This window comes from Chaetodon auriga, chromosome 6, assembly GCF_051107435.1.
Source record: "Chaetodon auriga isolate fChaAug3 chromosome 6, fChaAug3.hap1, whole genome shotgun sequence".
Classification (NCBI taxonomy): Eukaryota; Metazoa; Chordata; class Actinopteri; order Chaetodontiformes; family Chaetodontidae; genus Chaetodon; species Chaetodon auriga.
In genome coordinates, this window is record NC_135079.1 from 130688 (window position 1) to 152605 (window position 21918).

Consider the following 21918-nt stretch of genomic DNA (forward strand, 5'->3'; position numbering starts at 1 on the left):
ATGAATGTGACAGCTGTTCGTTTACACAATGTTCTGTATTTCTTCCGTTTGGCTTCCGTCTAAAAACACGACATTACCTGTTTCCGAACGTCTGAACGGGAACAGTCGGAAAACTGTGTATTAATAGAGAAAACTGGAGGCGAACGTCGCCGTTAACGTTACTTCAGCGGAGAATGTCCTTATTATGGACGTTAACGGTCGTTACGGAGACACGACGTAGCCTACCTCCCAGGTGACCGGGTGGAGCCATTGTTCTTTTTCCAGATAGGTATTCTTGTGTTTTTACTAAGTCAATAACAGAGCAAAGCCAACAGTCCTCACAACAGAAATAATCACAGCAAAGGTGAAGATTTGGCGCCTTCCGCCATTTTCCTTTCAAACCTTGAACAAACTGCGGTGAACTGCGCAGAGAGCAAATCCACTGTCATTCAGCCCAGTTTTGCCCTCATGTACTCACATTACATCAGAGTCATAGAGCTCAGCATTCGTTTTTCTCACATATAATTCTTGACATTTAGTAAGAACGACCAGAAACAGGTCAAACATGGCGGCACTGCCAGGCGAACGTCACCAGGTAATCCAATTGGACGTGTGTGTGTGTGTGTGTGTGTTGAAACTTTAATAGTCAATGATGGTCCAACAGTTGTTGAGACATTTTTCTCCAATAAAGGAAAAGAAAAGTCCTCAGGTGAGCCGCCGTCTAGGTGAGCCGCCTTCTACGTCACATCCAGGAGATATTTCAATGAATATGAGAAAAGTTTGACCTGCTGCTCATCAGAGGATCAGAGGAGTTCATCCATACAGTCAAACTGAAAAAGATAAGAAGATCACTTCAGGTCAAGAGCACCAACGCTGTAGTCTCGACGTTTTAGTAGTAGTTTTAGTACTAAATGTCCTCTACTCAAGTAGTCCCATTTTATGCTACTTCATACTTCTACTTTCAGAAGTGAGTTGTTGTACTTTTTACATTGATCTGATAGCTGGACTTATTTTTCCCTTAAAGTTTTGCATTAAAGCATTTCATAAGTTGATTGGAAAAACTGCATTTTTCAACATTAAACCAGGCGTTATTCTTGTTTTCATGTTTAGTTATATTTTTAGACAATTGCGATTATTCTATGTTTATATACTTAGTTATATTTTAAGAATTTCATACGCTTAGTTAGATTCTTGAGAACATTCTTTTTCTCTTAGTTTTTCATTTTCATCCTCATTCTTCTTTGTTGTATATATTTTGTGGTTGTCTGTATGTTTAAACTGCTGCTGCAATGGAATAATTTCCCAAATTGGGATGAATAAAGTAACAGTATAAGTCTAAGTTGTTTCCAATTTGTGACCTGTTACAAAAAAAATATGTGTATTTGGGGCCCTATTTCATGTTCCTACAACTTGTTTGTGATGATTTTCAGTCATCCAGGACATGGTTTTCCAAGTGGGGCTGAATTAACGTCAAGTGAAGACATTCACCATCTCATCATACACCAGTGAATCCTCTGAAATCTTTTACACACCATTAAAACCTCTTAATGAAACTTCTAATTAACCAGAGAAACCTGTCATAAACCAGGGAAACGGCTTATGAACACACATTAAGAAACCATTTTAAACACCTGTTGTCACAGCAATACACTGCAAAAACTCAGCTCTGAAAAACAGGATAAAAAAGCAATTAATTGGGGCAAATATTCCTTAAAAATGAGCTTTTATCTAACAGAACAGGAAAAATTTCACTTACAAAACATTTCCGATCCAGTAAAAAATATCTGGTCTCAGCGACCTCACAGTGATCAGCTTTGTACCTGTCAGTTATTATCAAACTGCTTTAAAATTTGGATTTGGACAAAACCATCTTTGAACAGAGGCCTCCACCGGCCACCACACACCTCCGGAGGACACGCTCGGGAGGGGCCGATCGGAGCGTCTCTGCCAGAGGACGACCGAAACAGGGTTAAGAAACTGTGTGCATTCAGCAAGTTGCCAGATTTTCAAAAGTTGATCTAAAACCGGAAATCATAAGTCAAGCCAGTTCAATCCTTCTTTTGAAAGGTGACCTTTATTAAAACACAGCAAAGTGCACATTTTAAAGTGATCGCACAGCTGTTTTCATCCGTTGGCCCTCTTTAGCTAACTGAAAAGTTCCTGTAGGAACTCCTGTTAGGCCGGTTCACAAATTTAACGCACAGGCTTCAGATTTAACGTCTTGTTGTTTGTAGGAGGTTTTTCTAATAATTAGACTGCTTACTGTTTGTTTCAACCATATTTTAAAGTGTTTGTGTACTCTTTGGAAGTTAACGTACCATCCAGCTGGCGGAAATGTTTTGGTGACGGACCGCAAACGCTAACTTGGACTTCCGGTCCGTGTTTCTGGCATGTGAGCGATGGCTTCACGTGCTCAGGAGTGCACTCTGATCGGTGTCTGTGATGGAGAGCTCCACCCTACGAGGCACCAGTCCTCTTTTCTGACCAACAAAGTCGGGGGTCAGCCAGACTGGTTGCCAGTCATTTCCCGACAGTCTCCCCTCTGCGGTCACTGCGGAGCACCGTTAGCCCATGTGGTCCAGGTGTACTGCCCGCTGCAGTCCTCTCCCTACCACAGAAACCTCCACCTGTTCGCGTGTGCAGGTGCTGAGTGCAGCGGCGGCTTGGGGTGTTGGAGGGTGCTGCGCTCTCAGTGTTTGGAGGTAGAGGTGGTGGCAGCGCAGACAGCCAGGCGGCCAGCCCCGGCACAGGAGGCTCCTCTGGCGACCACGGCCTGGTGTGACACCGCTGATGACTGGGGGGTGGAGGAGAGTGATGATGGATGGGGAGGAGTGAAGGAGGTGCAAGAGGAGGCAGCAGTTCCTGAAGCAGAGGGTAGGGAAGAAGTAGTTCGACCTGTGAGTTCAGTTAAAGTACTACTATTACAGTGTAAATATACTCATTCAACAGTAAAAATATATATATATATATCAGCATAAAATTATTCAACATAAAGTAACTAAAGTAAAAGTATTCATCACACAGAATGGACAATTTCAGAATTATACTCTCAGTTATGGTGCTGTACTACACAAATTCCAGGTACTTGTCCTTTACCGGAGTATTTCCATTTTATACTTCTACTACAACCCAGAGGTACATATTGTACTTTTTACTCACTACATTTGTCTGACAGCTTTAGTTACACGTTACTCTTCAGATTCCTCCCTGTCCAGTGAAAAGCTTGTATCTCCAGCTGCACTGATGTTGAATGTTTGTGATTAACTGAAGGATGAAGTGTTCCTTTATCTCACTGAAACATCTACAGCAGTAAAATGCAGCAGGAATATGAATCCATAAACAGCAGATAGAAAAACTCTGACAGGAACACTATACTGACACACCAGGACTTGTAACTGAGTAATTGACTTGTTTTGGTATTGCAGTAAATGATCTGAGTGCTTCTCGACACAGAACATTGAAGTAGTTTCTGTCCACCCAATGAGTCTTCTGGACTCCGAAAAGTCTCCTGAATATCTGTTTGGAGCTTTTATGGAAATTGAACCAAAACATTGATCTGAAAGAGACTAAAAGCTGCATGGACTGAATTCTCACTGGGTATCATTTCAGAACTGAAGACATATTAATGCAGGGTCACAGCGTATCAGTGTACTTCAACATGAGGACAGTGGACTTAAAGTCTACGGAGGTGGCCTGGGCACTGAACTCAGAGCTGCTGTTTGGACATGTGTTAGTGTCATGTCCTGTCAGCCATTAAAACACAGGAACATTCATGGTGACGGTTTGTCTGGGACGCTTGAAGCCATTCTCTGGTCTGGCAGGTCCCTGAACTAATGTATGTCCTCGTCTGTCTGGTCTCCTTCGTGGCTAAAAGCTTCGGTCAGAGTCGCTTGTGGATGTTTGGATGTCAGATTTCCAGATTGAACCAGCTGCTGTCCTTTGTGTCTGTCAGAGGAGCTTTGGCTAATTTTCATGAATTTTTCTCTTTTGTCCAGCAGCCAGTGAGACTGATGTCAGAAGCCGGCTTCAGGGTCTCTGCCTGGGAGAGTCCCTGGAAGACATCCCCATCCTCCATCCATTCTTCATCAGTGTGGAGGAGGAGTCAGACCTGGGCGGAGAAGAGGACGACCTGCTGCACGCTCAGCAGCTGCTGCAGGAGTACGAGAGGAGAGAAGGAGTAACCGTGGGTGAGCTGGAGGGCGGCGGCGGGGAGGAGAAGTACGAGAAGATGAGCGCCCGACACGGAGACGCCGTCTTCTCCAGGTTCATGAAGAAGATCTCACCGTGTCCTCAGCAGATCCTGCGGTACTGTCGTGGCGGGGATCCGCTCTTCATCTCCGAGCCGCCGTCCGACGTGGCTCGGGCAGTCTCGGCGTGCGGATCCTGCGGAGGATCCAGGACGTTCGAGCTGCAGCTAATGCCAGCTCTGGTCAGCGTGCTGCGGAGACAGGACGGAGATGCCGACGCAGGGCTGGAGTTTGGGACGGTGCTGGTTTACACCTGCAGGAACAGCTGCTGGACAGCAGGATCGGGATCAGCCGTGGAGGAGTTCTGCTTCGTTCAGACTGACCCCGACCAGCAGCTCTTCAAATGAGTTTTTGATCCACTTTGCCTTCATGCTGCCGATGAGCAGATAAACTGTAAGTGAATAAGTCAAGATAAAGTGGAAGAGGAAGGAAGTCTGGCCAGAAACAATGAATAATAATAATAAAGATAATTCAATTTTGACCTGTTTTCACAGGAAAATCCCCATTTTTAAAGATATGGACAGACTGGTTTAAACCAGATTCAGTCTCAGACACAGCTCATGACATGCTTCTGCTAATAGAAGAAAAGCCAAAATAAAATAAAATGAGTTTCATTTCTCCGATTAAACTGTTTCCTGATTGTTTCACTGTTAAAAGCTGAAAGTAGAGCAGCAGTTACATCATCAGCATGTAAACTATCAGTCTTCATGTCAACATCCTTCACCTTACTGCAGATACTTCACATGAGCCCTCTGACCTTTGACCTCCCTGTCATGAAAAGTGTGTGACAACATCTCAACTCCAAAAGTGACGCTGCTTTAAATTCCTTTATCGAGATGGTTTAGACAGAATAAACTATTTTACAACTCATACTCATCATTCATTAAATGAATTATTGAAACACACAATATCCAATATTTTCCTGTGGTTTTACTTCAAAATACATTTCTAGAATTCAGATGCGTCTCCATGGTAACTCTACATTTGTGATACTCTCGTGAGGTTTGATTCGATCACCTGTCTGGTCTCCTTTGAGCTGCTTCACCTGGAAGAATTCATCACGAGATACAGAGTCCACCACCAGACCAGGACCAGGACCCTCCTGTCCTGGTCTGAAACAAAGGTAATGTGTAGCCTCCATCGGGGGCTTCATAGTCAAATGTGGGACTGAAACCCGGCTTGTATATTTTAGATGTGAATCAGTTTAACATCTCACACACACACACACACACACTTTTTGTGATCATCTACCAGGACCTAGCTGTTCCAGGACGGCTCACATTTATCTCTGGGTCAATACAAGGTGCCAGCTAACTCAGCTAGCTGGTTAGCACAGCTTAACTTTAGCTGGCAGCAACAATCATCTTAAGGTACTCCAACAGAGTAATTTCTAACTACTGTAATTGCTAACAAAAGCTACATTGGCATGCTAGCTAGCTAGCTAGCTAGTTAGCTAATACTGTTCTGAATCAAAGGTGTGAGAGTTTGGCAAATGTAGGGTTAGCATGAAGACACAAGCCTGTAATTCAGCGTGTGAAGCTTCACAGCAAACAGTTGAGGTTGGACAGCATTCATGTAACTCAGCGAAGGAAATGTAAACGATAGAGAATCAAACCAAGCTGTAAAATCTGAAAATGATCAGCTGAAGGACTTCAGATTCATACTGGATCACAACCAGACTATCTAAAATAGATTTCTTAATTGGACAATAAATCAGGACTTCAGCCTCTGAGCTGTCAACATTGATTGCTATGATGGTAGAACATTCAGCACCTGTCATTCAGGTGAAGTACAGCCCTTCTGTCATGTTCTACATTGGGTCACAAACAGCTACAGGATCTTTGGTTTGTTGGTTAAAAGGTTCCTGAGGCAAAGGGGGAAACAGTGGAGTGACACCCTGAAGAGAGTCCACTGCTGGCTGCTTTTCAAGCACTTGAAGGTCACTTTGGTGCACCGTGAGCGTCCACTGGTTTTAGTCCAGAAAGCCAACAGTAGCAAAAGCGGATCACTGCCGAGGGCCTCCACAGAACCGCGAGGAAGTCTCACTGGACCTGTGCTCCCAGTCATACTGGTCAAACCGGTTGGGCTGGACGCTGCTGCTCAGACTGCCGATGTCTCTGTCGATGATCTCATTGACTGCGACAAACACAGGAGAAGGAGACAGGATCATTTATGACTGAACATTGCTCAGTGATTCTCAGATCAACACCTGGCTCACACCTGGATGACAGCTGACTGACACCTGTCTGACAACTGGCTCACACCTGGCTCTCATCTGGATGACAGCTGGCTCACACCTGTCTGACACCTAGATGACACCTGGCTCACACCTGGATGACACCTAGCTCACACCTGGATGACACCTGGCTCACACCTGGAGGGGCTAAAGATGGAAACATGATGTAACAGTTCATCAGAAAAGGTTGAATTTTCTGAAGAAAAGTGTTAATAATCAAAGCTAACCAGCGTGATGTTTTAACAAAAAGAAGTCACTCAGGTTTCAGGTATTTGTTTTTCTGCAGCTTTCTGTCTTCAGGTGTCCACCTGACGGACGTGGCTGAGGTCCAGTCAGTGCACCTTGACTTCAGGAATGAAGTTTCACACTCAGGTTTTAAAGTAGTGTCTGAAGGTGTGCACTTCCTAATGTGGGGCTGCTGGGTGGTTAAAAATCACAAAACTTTTACTGACAGTTCTAGAAACAACCATAAAATATCTTTTAAAAAACCCTCAAAGCCTGAAGGACAGTCCTGTGACAGACTGGCAACCTGTACATGCTATCTCCGTCTTCTTGCCCAGTGCATGCTGGGATTGGGCCCAGCGCCCAGTGACCTCAGACAACCCAAAAATACATCCAGCAGTTGAGATCATTTTCCTCTCTGGACAGATTTGGGATGAAACCAAATTGTTTCCATCGGTGTTGTGGCACATCAACACTTTACAGACTGAATGATTCATTGAAACAAACGGGTCAATAAGTAATCGCTGAGTGAGGCGTTCTAATCCATGCTGATGACGCCGCATCATCACGTGTCTGCTGCTGTTGTTTCCACAGTTTCAGCTCCGCTATTGGTGTTTCTGTTCGAGACTAACCAGATTCTGTGGTGCCTCTCCTTGCCTTGCCACAGGGGGAGCAGCTTCTCACAAACTGACTCATCAGTCTGAAGTGATTCACATCATGAAGCAGTGCTTCACTTTATGACTGTGCAGGTGGGAAATGAGGAATGTCTCTTCGTGGTAGCAACAGTAAAGCTGCTCCGCTGAGTCTACTTGCACAGCAGCATATAGAATCATGTCTGCTCGGTTCAGTCTAATCATAGCTCTGTAGTGAAACCTGAAGCTTGTGAGGCAAAGTAGCAACACTCTGCATGTCTGGACCCAGACTGGCTCACACATTCAGTTCAGACTCCTTCCCATCACATACAAAACTGCAGAAGCTGCCTCCCCCTCTCTCCAGGACCTCCCCCTCTGCCTCCCGCATTCTCTGCAGAACTCCAGAACTGTTTCCACGCTGAAGCTTTAACCTGCCTCCAGCACAGTCCTGCTACGTTTCTCGGACAGTTTCTGTTCTACCAGCTTTCAGTTTTCCTCATAGAGCCTCCTTCATCAGTCTTCCTGGAACAATATGCTATTGTTATTATATACTCAGGTCAGTGAGCACTCACTGGATGTTCTGCAGGTCAGAGGATGTTCAGTTTGGATGTTGGTCATTGATTCAAACTGAAATACTGAAACTGTCATGAAGATTTGTTCAAACATTCCTGCTCCTGAAAGGATGAATCCTATCGTCTAAAAACACACTGAAACACAGCACAACAAGAACAAGCATCTGACCTTCACATCACCAAAATCAACCACTGGTGGGCAGCAACAGCAGCAGAGATATCCATAAACTGCTGCAGTGCCATCGCTCCTGCAGGTGTTTAAATACATGAACTCTGAGCTCAGGTCAAAGTCAAGATGAAAGGCGAAGGGGGCGGCGGTGGCTAGAGGGAGGGTCAGAGGCCTGACAACAGCTGCTGCCTGCCAACTGAGGCACAGCTACTAATTTAACCCCCATGTGCATCAGTCAGACCGGCAACAAGCAGACGTAGCTATTATTAACCCAGATCAGACAGAAACTCAGTATTCACACACAAACCTTAGCAGAAACACTCACTGAGCACTGATCTGGATCACAACAGCCTGAAATCCAGATCTGATTCCCAGGACCTGATCACAAGTCTAAGCAATAGGCTACTTGGTCAGATGAAGCACCATGAGTCTCGCAGTAACAGTCCAGTCAGCAGGTTTAAAGTCTAGTTCACAGTAAAACTTGATTTTAAAGCTTCAGACCGTCTTCAAATTCAAACATTATTCACTTCATTTACGGTAGTCACCAAATCAATGCTGAGCTGACTGGAAAACCATCATGTCACATGATGCCAAGTACATTTTCTGAAGCACTGTACTTCAGTTTTTGTTTGTCATATACATTTCAAACAAGTTGGGACAGGAGCAACAAAAGACTGGGAAAGTTGTTGAACGCTCCAAAAACACCTGTTTGGAACATTCCACAGGTAAACAGGGTCATTGGTAACAGGTGAGAGTATCTGATTGGGTATGAAAGGGGCATCCTGGAAAGGCTCAGTCGTTCACGTCATGAAGCATTTTCTCACTATGATACTGCTACTTTTACTTATGGATCTGAGTACTTAGTACCACTATGAGCCGTGTGACTTGTTGTTCACTGCTGTGACTCAGCCGGAAAGACTTCTTCAGAGCTTCCTACCGTCATCTAGAGTGATCTCCCGGAGGCCCAAACTTTCTTCTGGCTCCTGCTTGATGCTCAGTACCTCTTCTGGACCAGACAGCACAGGGTCCTTCTGGGGGTCAGCAGGGGCCACTCTTCCAGAACTCAGAGAGGATGGAGAGGGTTCCCTCTGAGCTCCACCAGAGGAGGCAGAAGGGGGGATGCCGAAGGTCTGAAGGGGCACCGAGGAGGCCTGGGGAGGCATTGTGGAGATCTGAGGAGACATGATGGGGGTCTGAAGAGGAATCAAGGTCTGATGGGGGACTGCAGGAGTCTGCGAGGTCATAGAGGAGGAGGAGGTTTGAAGAGGGATGGAAGAGGTGTGAGAAAACATTAAGGGGGGAGGGGGATGATGAGGACGAGACGTGTTCTGGGAAGGAGGACCACAATGCACTGGGATGTGGCAGGAATCATAATAGACCACGTCAGGGCCGAGTGCTCGGTTGTGGGGGGGCGCCCGGCAGGAGGCCGGACAGAAGCCAGGGGGATTGTGGGAGACGCGGTCCACCTCCCAGCGCTCCTGTTTGACTCCAGCAGCAGCAGCAGCAGCAGCAGCAGGGAGGTGACATCTGACTCCCGGTAGGTAGGTGAAGCTCTGAGTCAGACTTCTTTTTCTCTTCCCGTTGGAGATGTAGAACTGGACTTGGACCGGATCCTTTGTCATCTTATTGTAGGAAGGCACCTCCACCACAATGCTGGACTGAAAGACAGAAACACGGAGACGTGAAGAAAACTACAGAAATTCAAAAAAAGTCTAATCTAAATCTAGAGACTGAACTTCAAGAAGAAAAGTCCACAGACAGTCGGTCTGTCTCTGAGAGTCGACGTCTGAGCTGCTCGTGATTTTCATGATGTTGGCTCTTAAACGCAATGAAACACAAACACTCACATCCAAGTCATAAAATCTACATCAAATCCACAATCTTCAGTGATGGTGTCACGTGTCCATCTGACACACTCAGACTCTGTGGTTCAACAAGCTCCTTTTAACTTCCTCTCAGAGAGTCCTCATCGCCCTCTAAAGCCACGTTCAAATGCTCCAAAAACAAGAGCGAATGATGGAGCGAGGGAGCGCTGAGAGGGAACGTTCAGCAAACGATGATGTGATGGACAGTAAAGCAGAATTAAAGCCACAGGAATCAATGTGTGGTCACAGGAGGGCAAAAGAACTCCACAATAGGCTGATGGAGAAACCGACCTCATCTTACTGTACGCATGAAAGTGTTTCAGTAATGTTAGCAACATTAGCATCTCACTGTCGGTGGTGAGAGAAGTATTCAGATCCTCACCTGAACTTCTGTCATCATTACTTTGTCTTTATCCAGGAGCAAATGCCTGCAGATGAGGAGCTACTCTTCCTCAAGGCTTGTCTTCCCTGTTACAATATAACACACTGTGCATGCACCTGAAATACACCCTTCACATTCTATAGTTATACATTTCATATCTACCTCATCCTTCCAGTATTAGATATTGCTACTATTCTACTGTTTTTCTCACAGGAATCATAGAAAAATCATTTTAATGATGTTGATCTTTTCTATGAACACATACTTTGAACTGTAAAATATATTTTCATGGTATTTTTGAAATAGTTTCTACTTACGCCGCTGCTTTTTTCTGGCACCAATCTGGCATCCGTTTCCCACACTGATCTTCCATCTGAGGGGAAACAACATGTCAGTTCACACTGAAACAGGTGGGAGGATGCTGGACATGGAAGTTTCTGATGAAAACTGATCTTACCTGATCCCTTCTCCATGAAAACAACCCTGGACTGTGAGGAGATGTTGGATCCAGTGATGAGCAGCTCCTCTCCTCCATCCACAGAGCAGCTGGCCGGACTGAAGCTGTCCACCTGAGGAAGCTCCTGGCCTGAGCGCTGGGCTGAAACACAACGTTGTTCGTTGGTGGTTGTATTTAAACACATCTGTGGTTTCTGCATGTTGTGCAGCAGACTGCGACCTCAGTACGTTTGTCAGCATGACACCATGAGACAGAGGAAACCTTCGCTCAGCAGCGAAAAGAAAAACTTGACTGATTCTGATCTTCATTTGTCTTTGAAGCATGTAAATGTAATGCTTTCAGATCACAGGTGACTTACAGCACTCCACAGGAACAGAGCAGGTCTGCAGCCACAGCATCAGGCCATCCGGCTGAGGGACGGCGACCCTGAACACGACTCGCACCCTCGTGTTCTTCCGCCCGATGTCTGTCTCTCCTTTCTTCAGCTCGATGTCGGCATTACGCAACTTCAAGATGCCGGCACAGTCAATGCTGTGGAAACCAAGAGACACACTGTTTATCAAAATGCATCATCTGTTACTTCAGAGGTAACCTGAGGAGTTTGATGAGTGAGCCCATCTTTTCTTTTGTCCACTAATATGCTCACAATCAAACAGGTGATGCAACCCACATTCCTGCCAACCACAGAGGGTGGAAATGCAAAGATGGACAGAAGAGCTGTGGCTGGAGGGGGTGAACACCTCACTGGCTACCAGCTCGACCTGCACCTTACATCGCCAAATGACTTGGCAAATGAAAGTGGCATTGACCTCCAAAAACAGACATTTCTAAAAAGCTGGGTTATTTAATATTGCCTGCAGACAGTTTGTTGGAAACGTAGCAATACAGCAGCAGAATGCAGGAAGGATGACTCAGCGATGCAAACATGACTGTAAACACTACGAGTCTCAAAATACTTGTGAAAAGAAAACTGCACACGGCGCCTTTAACTGATGTCTTTTCAAAGATCACCACACAGATGCTTTACCTTGAAATACTGCAGCTAACATACATTACTGCCACTACTAAATACTGCCAGTTCTACTGCTACAACTAATGATACTACTATCAGCACTACTACTAGTTTACTGCTACTATTGCTGATTCAAGTACTACTACCAGTACTTCTACAACAAAAACCTCACTCAGATTACTACTATAATTGCTACCGATTCTACTACTTGTACTGTTGCTGCTACAGGTACTGCTTTTGTCTGTGACAACTACCCATAATATTAATACATTCAATCTGAAAATTACTTGCGTATTGGCCAAAAAATATCACTGGGATTAAATGATAAACAGAGCAGCGTGTCAACAGCATAGAATTGAAAAAAGATATGATTTACAATGGAATCAGACTGGGCCGAGAATGGAGCCTTGTGGTACTCCAACACTGATTGTTATCGTCAACATAACGTCTCTATCAGGTATTTTTATGGACAGTCAAGAAACTCTACCAAAGAACACTGGCAAACATTAAAGGCATCAAAGGATAAGTCTGACATGTTCTTTAATTTTTCCTTTATGAATGTCATCAGTGCCTCATAAGAACAGTTTCTGACATGTTACTGCGTTCAATTACCTGGAACAACTGGACTAAAACAACCATTTTCTGAGGGTTGGAAAATAAAGAGGAATTTAGAAATGGCCTTAAAGCTGCTTAGGCCGGATAGGCTAGGTTGTATATTACTACCTGTTGCTGCTACCTCAAGTACTGCTATTTCTGCTAGTACTGCTGCTGTTACTACTACCTTACATTTGAGATGGACAGCACGGATCAAAAAAGGACAACATGGGTCCAGAAATCAGCATGACCATGATTTTAATGCTGTTAAAATCAACTCTGATGCTGTTCCCTGTGTTACCTGGCAGACATGTCATTTTCTGGAAGCAGAGGGATCTCCAGGACTTTCGTACTACCCATACTCTTCTCCTGGCAGTTGGTAGTCACCATCTTCCCCGTCACGCGGTGGACCTGGTAGAAGGAATGAGGGCGAAGGTTGCGGTCGTCCGCAGTGCCAATGAACAACAGCAGGCTGACTGGCTGCTCGCAGAATCCCATCAGCTGAAGGCATAAAGTTCAACAACACACATGTGGTGAGCACTTCCTGCCAGAAGACACAGCAGCCATGTCTCTCTCAGCTGGCCAATGTGTAAAAACTGAAGTGTGACATCTGATAAATCTAGTTGTGACTGAACCTGGGCTGACATGGGTGCGTGTCTAGCAGCATATTCTGGTGGTGTTTTCATACGCTGATTGGCGTGATTGACGAAGAGAATCTAATTTATAAGGTTAAAGGACTATTCCAATATTTTGGCAAACTGATTGGCTGAGTGAGCCAAGAAGACAGCTATCATGTCTCATGCCTGTATGGAGGCTAAAGCTAGAATGAGATTTAGCGGAATGTAAACAGAAATGTGAAAACAGTAACTTACCGTCTTTTGTGGATTTCATAAAAAAAAATAAAAAATAAAGTAATAAAACATTCACCCTGCAGCCATCTGCATGGTTTTGTGTTTCCTGTGTAACCCAGCAGCACCATGAGTTTTTACACATCTTGCAGCAGGAAGCTCATCTGGCTTCAGCGGCAGTCTGAGAACGTGACACCCACAATGATCCTGCGAGTGTCCGTTACATACGAGGCTTTGGTGGAGCTTTACTGTCCTCAGCCTGCCTCTGTTCTCTGATCAAGAGGATCCAGGAGGCTGTCCACAGATGGTCTCTGATACATCTCTAGCAGATCATCACTGTGGACTCTCACTTTAACTGTAAGACATTTGTATGCTAATTGCAGCATTACCACTAATGACAATTTTTTTGGATTAATCCATGATTTGTTAAATCCATAAAATGTCCGAAAATAAAGAAAACTGTCATTCACAGTTTTCCAGAGCCCAGGTGATGTCTTCAAAATGCTTGTTTAAGCAGCTAACAGTCTAAACCCCAAAGACCATTCATTCACAATGGTATGAATCCTCATAGAATGTTTGGAACATTTTCATTACACACAATGTAAATGATTAATGATCAGTGTTGCTGTCATTTCATTTTCTGTCAATCAATTCCGCTCTATCTGATAACACACAACATTTCTTGACAAAGTGCATCTGAGAATGCTGCACTGACATTAAAAGCCTCTTGCTGGGAGACCTGAGCACAGAAGCCAGAATTAAGATGGAATTAAGAATAAAGTCACAGGAAACCAGAGTCAGACTGAGTGTGTTGGATTGAGGACTTACCTTGATGACAGGATGTCCTGCAGTATTTGCCTTAATGGACCCTCTGCTGCCCTCTGTCTCGTAATGTGCCCTGTGGTAGGATCTGGGCTGGACCTCCAGCTTTAACTCACACTGCTCAAACTGGCTGGGCAGAGGCCAGTCCAGAGGAGGGGGCGATGAGGTTCTGGAGGCAAAGACAACAGACGCAGTACACATCAGATACACCAATCATTATTCGTTCAGTTGTAGATCTCTGAAGGGAGTTTCCGTTCAACACAGTTAGAGAAGAGAAAATTTGACCACCCCGTTAAAGGGGTAGTGACAGTGAAAACAAGAAATTTACTGAAATACGCTTATTTGCTTTCCCATGTCAGTCTTATGTCTTTACGGTAAATATGAAGCTACTGCTGGAAGCCGGTTAGCTTAGCTTAACATAAAGGCAGGAAACAGGGGTAAACAGCCTGGCTCTGGCAAAGTTAAAAAATGCACAAGAGCAGTTGCCAGGCAACCAGCAGACGCTCTATGAAGTTCCTGATCGTGGCCAAGAAATAGTCCTACATATAACCCTCCGTAACACTGCAAACCAGAGCTGCAGCGATTAATAAACTACTTTCGATTAAATCTATTAAAATCTCTGATTCCAGCCTCTTAAATGTGGATATTTTCTGGTTCTTCACTGAATAACTTTGGTTTGTGGACAAAACAAGACTTTTGAGGAAGTCATCTGGCCTTTGGGAAACACCAACTGACATTTTATAGATCAAACAATTAATTGATAAATTGAAAAAATATTCAACAGATTAATTGACATTAATAATTCTTAGTTACTGCCCTGCTTTTCACTCTTTAGTTTGTATATGAATTAAACAAGCAAGATATCAAGTGGCAATCAGTGAGCTTCAGAGGTGTTCATTTTATGACCTTTGGATTGAGCCAGGCTAACTGTTTTCCCCTGTTTCCAGCCTTTATGCTAAGCTAGGCTAATGGCCTGCTGACTGTAGCTTTATATCTAAAAGACACATTGACAGTAGCATCAATCTTTTAACCGAATGCTGCAGTGGGAAGAGAAAAAGCATATTTTCCAAAATGTCAAACCTCTGCTTTCTGTAAATTGCACTAAATTCATTAACCACCTGGGAAAAGACAACAACAAAAGCTGCTTAATTCATTTCGGAGAACCACAACATTTCAAAGTAATAATAACTTGAGTGAAATGAAGCCGACCTGAACAGAGGAGGGTTTCCAGGTTTGGGTTTGTTCCAGCTGAAGTGGGAGGGCACCTGAAGGAAGAGCTGGGCCAGGCCGTCCTGTTCACGGCCCTCCTCTCCGGGGGAGTCCTGGAAGGGCTCCAGCCCAGGGTCTCCTTGACCAGCCAGGAGGGCCAGCTGGCTCCCAGACGTCCTCCTGGTTTTGGAAGGGACATCTAGTTCCTGGTAGCCAGACATCATGAGGGATCCCAGGGTCCCGGCGGGGCTTCCCACCCAGGTGTCGTCTGTCACGCTGCCTCGCGGAGAGGTGCCCGGTGTGGGGCTGGGGGAGTGGTGAGGGGAGGGCGAGCGGGCACAGGGGTCAGCACTGGAGTGGCGTCTCTTCCCACAGGGGGAGGTCGGTCTGGATGATGGCCTAAGAAAGAAGTCCGGATTAGCAGGACTTTGCCAGTGTCAATGTTGAATCAATTCAAAATTGATAATTAGCATTTGATCTGAAAAGAGATGTGTGGTGTGAACCTGGAGGTGGGCCGGCGGTTCAACCAGCTCTCCTCGGTGACACTGGTGCGAGGGGAGTGGCAGGGCGACTGATGTGGTGACAGTGCCGGGCTGAAGGCCAGAGGATGCTGGTACTTCTGTTGCCACAGCTCAACCCCGAAGGCACCACCCCCGCATCCTGGGGATCCCAGTGGTGACCCGAGGGGGGAACCTAGGGCGAGGCGGGCAGCATCATGCAGTTCCCCCTCCACGTCGTCATAGACGTGAGAGAAGGACTCGCAGGAGGAAAGGTCAGACATCCAGCTTCTGGAGGACAAGCTGCTACAAGGGCTCGGGCAAAGCGCCGTGTCCCGGTAGCAGGCATCCAGGGGCAGGTAGAGCTGGCCCCTGGACCTGGACACCTCAGGGCAACACCCCTCTGCCCCTCCCACCACCAAAGCTCCCTGGCTGCTGCCTTGCTCCACATGGCTGTTCGGAGCAATGGAGGTGATCTGGATACTCGGGCAGTCAAAGGTTCTGGGGTTCCCCTGGGCTGCATACTGGGGCTCCTGGGACTGGTATCCGACATGCAGGTATTCATCCGAAGTGTGGAAACATGCAGGATGACTGTGCAGCTCCTGGATGACGGGCTGCTCGGTCAGAGCCTGCGTGGAGGTGGGAGGTGTCCTGACATCCAGATCTGCACCTGATGTAAATCAGACACGTGATCATTTGTATAGCAAACATGTTTGTTTTTATTTCCACGTAGCAGCAACCTCAGTTCTGCAGTTCACAAATCCCCTCAGATACACACCATTTAGTAGCATGCTGCAATTCTTGTTTCCTAGGATGGCAAAGGCATGACCCACCTTACTCTGCCTCTGATTGGCTATTCCTCATTGTTTTCGCTGGTCGGTTGGGTAAGAATATCAGGGTAAGCCAATTAGAGGCAGAGTAGGGTGGGTCATACATTGCCAATGCCATCCTAGGAAAATAAATGTCGCCTGTGGTCTACCTGCTTGCCCTGTTGGATAATAAAGTCAATAATTAAATTAATGACAGAAAGAAGGAAATGAAGGAAACATGAAGCAAAACATGGGAACAACTACCTGCTTTCAGAAAAATGCTATGTCGGTGCTAGCTGGCAGCTCAGCTAACGAGGGTGATGCTAACATTACATCAGTGCTAGCCAGCAGCTCAGCTAACAATAGGCCAGTTCCCGCTCATGGATCTGTGGCTAATGTTAATTTCATAATGATCGTTACTCCCTGAAGTCAAGCAGCAGAAGTGACAATGTGAAAATACTACTGGCACACGTTTGGGTGAACTAAATATGCAAAAGTAGTTTTACATGTCAGTGTTAATAACACAGGGCGTTTATCCTTTGCTGGACAGGTCGCTTTAAAAAAAAGGGCATAAATTAAGAGTATACCCACTTCTTCAGGCACCAATACACCACTGATAACAACGATGTTGACCATGGAGAAACCAGCTACAAACTAAATTCATCTGGATCCAGGTCACTGTGAACAATCTCCAGCTACACTGAATATTCAACAACACTGCAATTTATTGATTAATAGAACATGTATTTCAAAATAGAGAACATTCCCCTTCCTAACGTACTGTAGCCTGTTCATAACACAAGGTGGCAGCAGGTCCTCAACTGCAACTGTACAAGTAAAAGTCAAAGTCTGACTGTCAAATAAAACAAACTATTTAGTCCTAATTAGCCTCTTACTGTTTTCACTTTCCTACAAATGAATGTTATTTTTCATAAAAACAGGGAAAATCCATAATGACAACTAGATGCTGAACTGGAAGGAGGCAGTCAGAGCTCAACACAAAACCCACAGTTCAACTACCAATGAAAGAGTCCTGGTCTCAACAAAAACTCCAGTCTGAGACTCAACACAACAGCTGGCTAACATAAATAAACCCAAGTGACCCCTCTTGCCTCTAATAGACGAGCTCTGTGGTTCTTTGTGACTACCTGTAGAACAGGTGAACTATAAATTATGGACTTTGTGGCTCGCTGCCAGGGGTTGGCAAACTGGTCGAAGTCACTCTGCCGGGGAACTTCTCATGACACACTGAGCTCCTCAGCCTCCATCAATCTCCATTTGTATGCATTCATGTCCCACAAGGTCTGTTATGAACTCGGCTTCTTCCCATGAGTCTCTGTGCTCTCTGGTCTCACAGGTTCACATGGACTGTGGCTGCATCTGGATTATGGATCATGGTTGCACCTTCTGCTGTGGCCCTGCCTGGCATCCACTGCAACTGTTATTATTAGTCATATTTCTGTTAATATTACATTCATAGTGTTGTTATTATGTACATATATGATCTGATTTTAATATATACCACACACATAAATAAAGAGTATTTTTATATACTACATGCTGTTTCATCATTAGCCTGATCATAAGTGTCGTTGTTGCACCTGGTCCTGAGTCTGGTCCTGACCTGCTCTGTATGGACAGTGTCCTCAGACAACTTCTGTTGTGATTTGGTGCTTTATAAATCAAAATGAATTGAAAATTAATCTAATTATCAAACAAAATAACATCAAGTTCCAGTTTCTGAAACAATTAATCAAAAACTGAAGAAATGTGTGTGTGCTACAGGCGTCACTGTTTGTGTGTGAGTGACACACTTCAAACTTTTAAGTCCATGTGATGAATCAAACAAACAAAACACACTAATCAATAATGATCGGCAGTGCAAGCTGGCATAGACTGATGATGGTGATGGTGATGGTGATGGTGATATTAGCTGCAGCTCAAACAAACATCTGAAAAGTTTCTTCTGTCGTTAAGTTTAAAATCATTGGTCTCCACCCCCATCTCTGAAATTTGGGGGGTAACTGTACACATCTATCTGTGTTTTGGAGGTCTGGGGGTCAGGTTCTGGGTCCAGGGTCCAGGTTCTGGGTCTGGGGTCAGATGTTCAGCTGTCAGCGGTTCAGAGCTCAGTGTGCTGGTCTAACTGGGGAGCGGTTCAGAGTTTCCGCTCATGCAGCTGCACATGCTCGTCACCACAGTTCTGCTATTAATACTCGTGTTTCTCACACGCCGTCACGCTACATGCAAAACAGGCGTCAAAGCAGCGACTGCGATCCGCTTCAGCGGCTCCACCCGACGCCTCTTTGCAAATAACCGTTGGTGTGATGGACGGAGATAAATGAGACGCAATTCAACTGCTGCCCCCCCGGCGCAGAAAGAGGGGGAGGAGGCCATGCCCCCGCCAGCTAGGTGCCGCAGAGTGGTTAGAAAACCAGGAAGTGGCCATGGCAGCAGACGAGCCGGCCGTCTGAAACACAGGGAGAGTAAATCTCAGCTGAAGGTCTGAAGACGATGACTGAATCCAGTGTCCATCAAAGACCCTGCAGCAGCTTTCACTTCCTGCTTCATGAGTTCAGGTGGTGGCAGGTGAACCTCAGGTAAACACTGAACAAACAAACATTCCCTCAGCCTCACGTGGACAAAACCAGAATGATTAAAGACCAACGAATCAAATAAAACTGCTTCAGCCAGTCAGCAGAAACTGGAAACAACTTTCAGTGAAGCTCTAACAAACATTTTCTTTCGCCTCAGGTGTGTCCGCCATATTCCTGTCAAAGGTGGGCTGAGGTGTCTTCTGTCCAAAGATTAGAGATCATAAAAGTTCATTATCAGAAACAATGAAGGAGAGCAGCAAATCAAAGAAACGTCAGCATTTTTAGCCTCGTTGGACTGTCTGTCTATCTGTCTGTCTGTCTCTGTCTCTCTGCTTGTCTGTCTGTCTGTAGGTCTGTCTGTCTCTCTCTCTCTGCCTGTCTGTCTGTCTGTCTGTCTGTCTCTCTCTCTCTCTGTCTGTTGATCTGTCTCTCTCTGTGTCTGTCTGTCTCCCCTCAGGATGAACTCTAATAACTTTTTTGATCCTCTGACTTTTCATCCAGCGCCACCATCAGGTCAACATTTGTTCAGGACCAATAAAATTCCCATCATCCTCGGCTGTTCTTTGTGTTTAATGCTAATAATTAGCACACATTAGCATGCTAATAAGACAGTAAAAATGCACCTGTTAAGTATCACCATATGTCAGTGTGAGCATGTTAGCATGCTAGCATTGGCATTTAGCTCAATGCCCCTCAGTGCCTACAAAGGCGCTGGTACACCTGTAAAATTATCAATCCATTATTGGATTAATTGCTTAATTTTCTGTTGACCAACAAATTGATTTATCGACAAACTGCTTCCAAATTCTCAAACGCACATTTTTGCCAGTTTGACAGTAAATTACATATCTGTAGTTTTCAGACAATGTAAAATATGAACTATGATCAATACATTAAACTACAGCTGACTGATCAATACTTCTAATCAATACACTACAGACTGTAGCTTTCGGCGGGTTTAGAGGCTCATTTAGTCACTTCTTCACTTTCACATCCACATTTCAAAATTCAACTAAAAGCCGACAGCTGGATGTGTCAGTACACGAAGATAAGACAACACAACTTCCGGTTACCATTTTCAAAGTAAAATCCTGTATTCTACCTGCAACCCCAGAGGAAATAATGTGAAGGAATAAGTTTCAGAACTTCCCTCCAAAGTTGACTCCCCAAACTGTGAGTTGAAAGAAAATTATTCACCGACCATGACAACAATTATTAGCTGTTTCAATCATTTTTGCAGTCAACATGCCAAATTCTGTAGTTTCTGCTTTATCTTCTAAGTTTTTGAGCTAAATATCTTCACGTTTTGGACTGTTGGTCAATAAGCAATTCAAATATCCAAATTTGGGTTCTGAGAAATTGTGATGACGTTTTTCGCAACTTCCTCACATGTTGTGAAACAATCATGAAGCAGATAGTTATCATTAAACATTCAGACACGGACACGAACACTAATAAACCTGACAGTCAAACAAAATCAGAGTTTATACAAAGGTACATCACAATAATTTATTAGGATTTTAATTCATTTAATCTTCGAGATAAAATTATCAAAATCACTGAAAAGCAGTCTGAATTTGACAATTAAAATGTGAATTTTAGTTTATTAGTTTATTCTATTTGAAATTCACCACGACTGACAGGTGCAGCAGACGGCAAGCCGAGGAAACAAAACCTACAACGCACATTTACCAACATATAAATGAAAATAAGCGTCTATCATGCACAGGCCTCTGACCACAGTTCAGCTCTGATCACTATACTCTCATCTTTTCCTGAAACAAGACGACAAGGCCTTCACGCTCTGACCAGGTGTGACTGCTGTTCACCTGTGCAGCACCAACAAAACAAACAAAACAAATTTCACTCACTTCAAACTCCACCTTCTCATGTTTTCACTACGTATAAAACTTCACTTTCAAAAAACAAGACATTTCATTTCCAGCCTAGGAGAGTTAGTGGCTTCCTTAAATAAAATAAATGAAAAGAAAAACACACTCAGATGACCATATCCTGTTTTCTTCAAAAAAATATACATAGATGAGTTTACATTATATTTCATCCCTAATACGTCAGAAAACCGCTGGTAGGTCTATTACTCGTATATTAATGCAAATCTTCTGAATTCTGCAACCCCAAAAAACTTGGATCAATAACGTGTTTAATAACGCTGTATTTTACTTTGAAGGCCACAGTGCTTCAGTTCCGGTGTAACTCCCGCTCGTTTCCGTTAGCTTGACGCAAATGATAAATTGCTAACTGCCGTCGCCAAAGTGACACGTACCTGCTGTCTGTGTCCCGTCCTCCTCAAAGATCAGTCTGAAGTCCAGCTCCTCAGCGAACTTTAATGTGGACATTGACGTGGAGGGACACGACCTGTCCTCAGAGGCAGTCGTTAAACCGACCTGTCTGTCTCTAAAACTGACCTGTCTCGCTCACTTCCATCCGACCGAAAGCAGAACTCGGGTTCTAACAACACGTCGACTAATTTCACGGCTAAAAGTTGGAAAACGGCATTAAAAGCTCTCCGGTCTCGTCATTGAGTTCACCTGTTGGGTTCACCTGTTGGGTTCACCTGTCCAGTTCACTTGTTGTGTTCGTGTTTGTGTTCGCTTGCAGCGAGTTTTAGTCTTCCAGGTTGATCCCTCTGCTGCGTTCACAGCCTCCTCGTAAACTATCAACGCAGAGGAGAGACGTTTGTGAACTGAAAGTACAGTTTGAGATAACTGCTTCAGTTTAACAAATTTACGTTTAAATAAATAAATAAAT

The 21918-nt window shown here is 44.6% G+C and overlaps 2 protein-coding genes across 3 annotated transcripts; one reads left to right on the plus strand and one right to left on the minus strand.

Moving 5' to 3' along the window:
• Positions 1–2081: 2081 nt before the first annotated feature.
• On the plus strand, positions 2082–5095 carry pdcd2l (programmed cell death 2-like). 2 transcript variants are annotated; one of them, XM_076732803.1, is made up of 2 exons: positions 2082–2853; positions 3975–5095. In XM_076732803.1, exons 1-2 carry the CDS (start codon positions 2379–2381, stop codon positions 4571–4573), a joined length of 1074 nt encoding a protein of 357 aa, XP_076588918.1. In that variant the 5' UTR covers positions 2082–2378; the 3' UTR covers positions 4574–5095. The 2 variants fall into 2 exon arrangements, with proteins under 2 accessions (XP_076588918.1, XP_076588919.1); XM_076732804.1 differs by having other exon boundaries at positions 2083–2853; positions 3978–5037.
• LOC143321985 (nuclear factor of activated T-cells, cytoplasmic 3-like) lies at positions 5036–21798 on the minus strand. Its single transcript, XM_076732802.1, has 10 exons — positions 21434–21798; positions 15750–16413; positions 15247–15645; positions 14044–14206; positions 12669–12868; positions 11120–11292; positions 10762–10902; positions 10622–10677; positions 8995–9715; positions 5036–6362 (listed from the first exon to the last, which is right to left on the minus strand). The coding sequence occupies exons 1-10, from the start codon at positions 21504–21506 to the stop codon at positions 6232–6234; spliced, it is 2721 nt and encodes a 906-aa protein (XP_076588917.1). The 5' UTR covers positions 21507–21798; the 3' UTR covers positions 5036–6231.
• Positions 21799–21918: the final 120 nt, after the last annotated feature.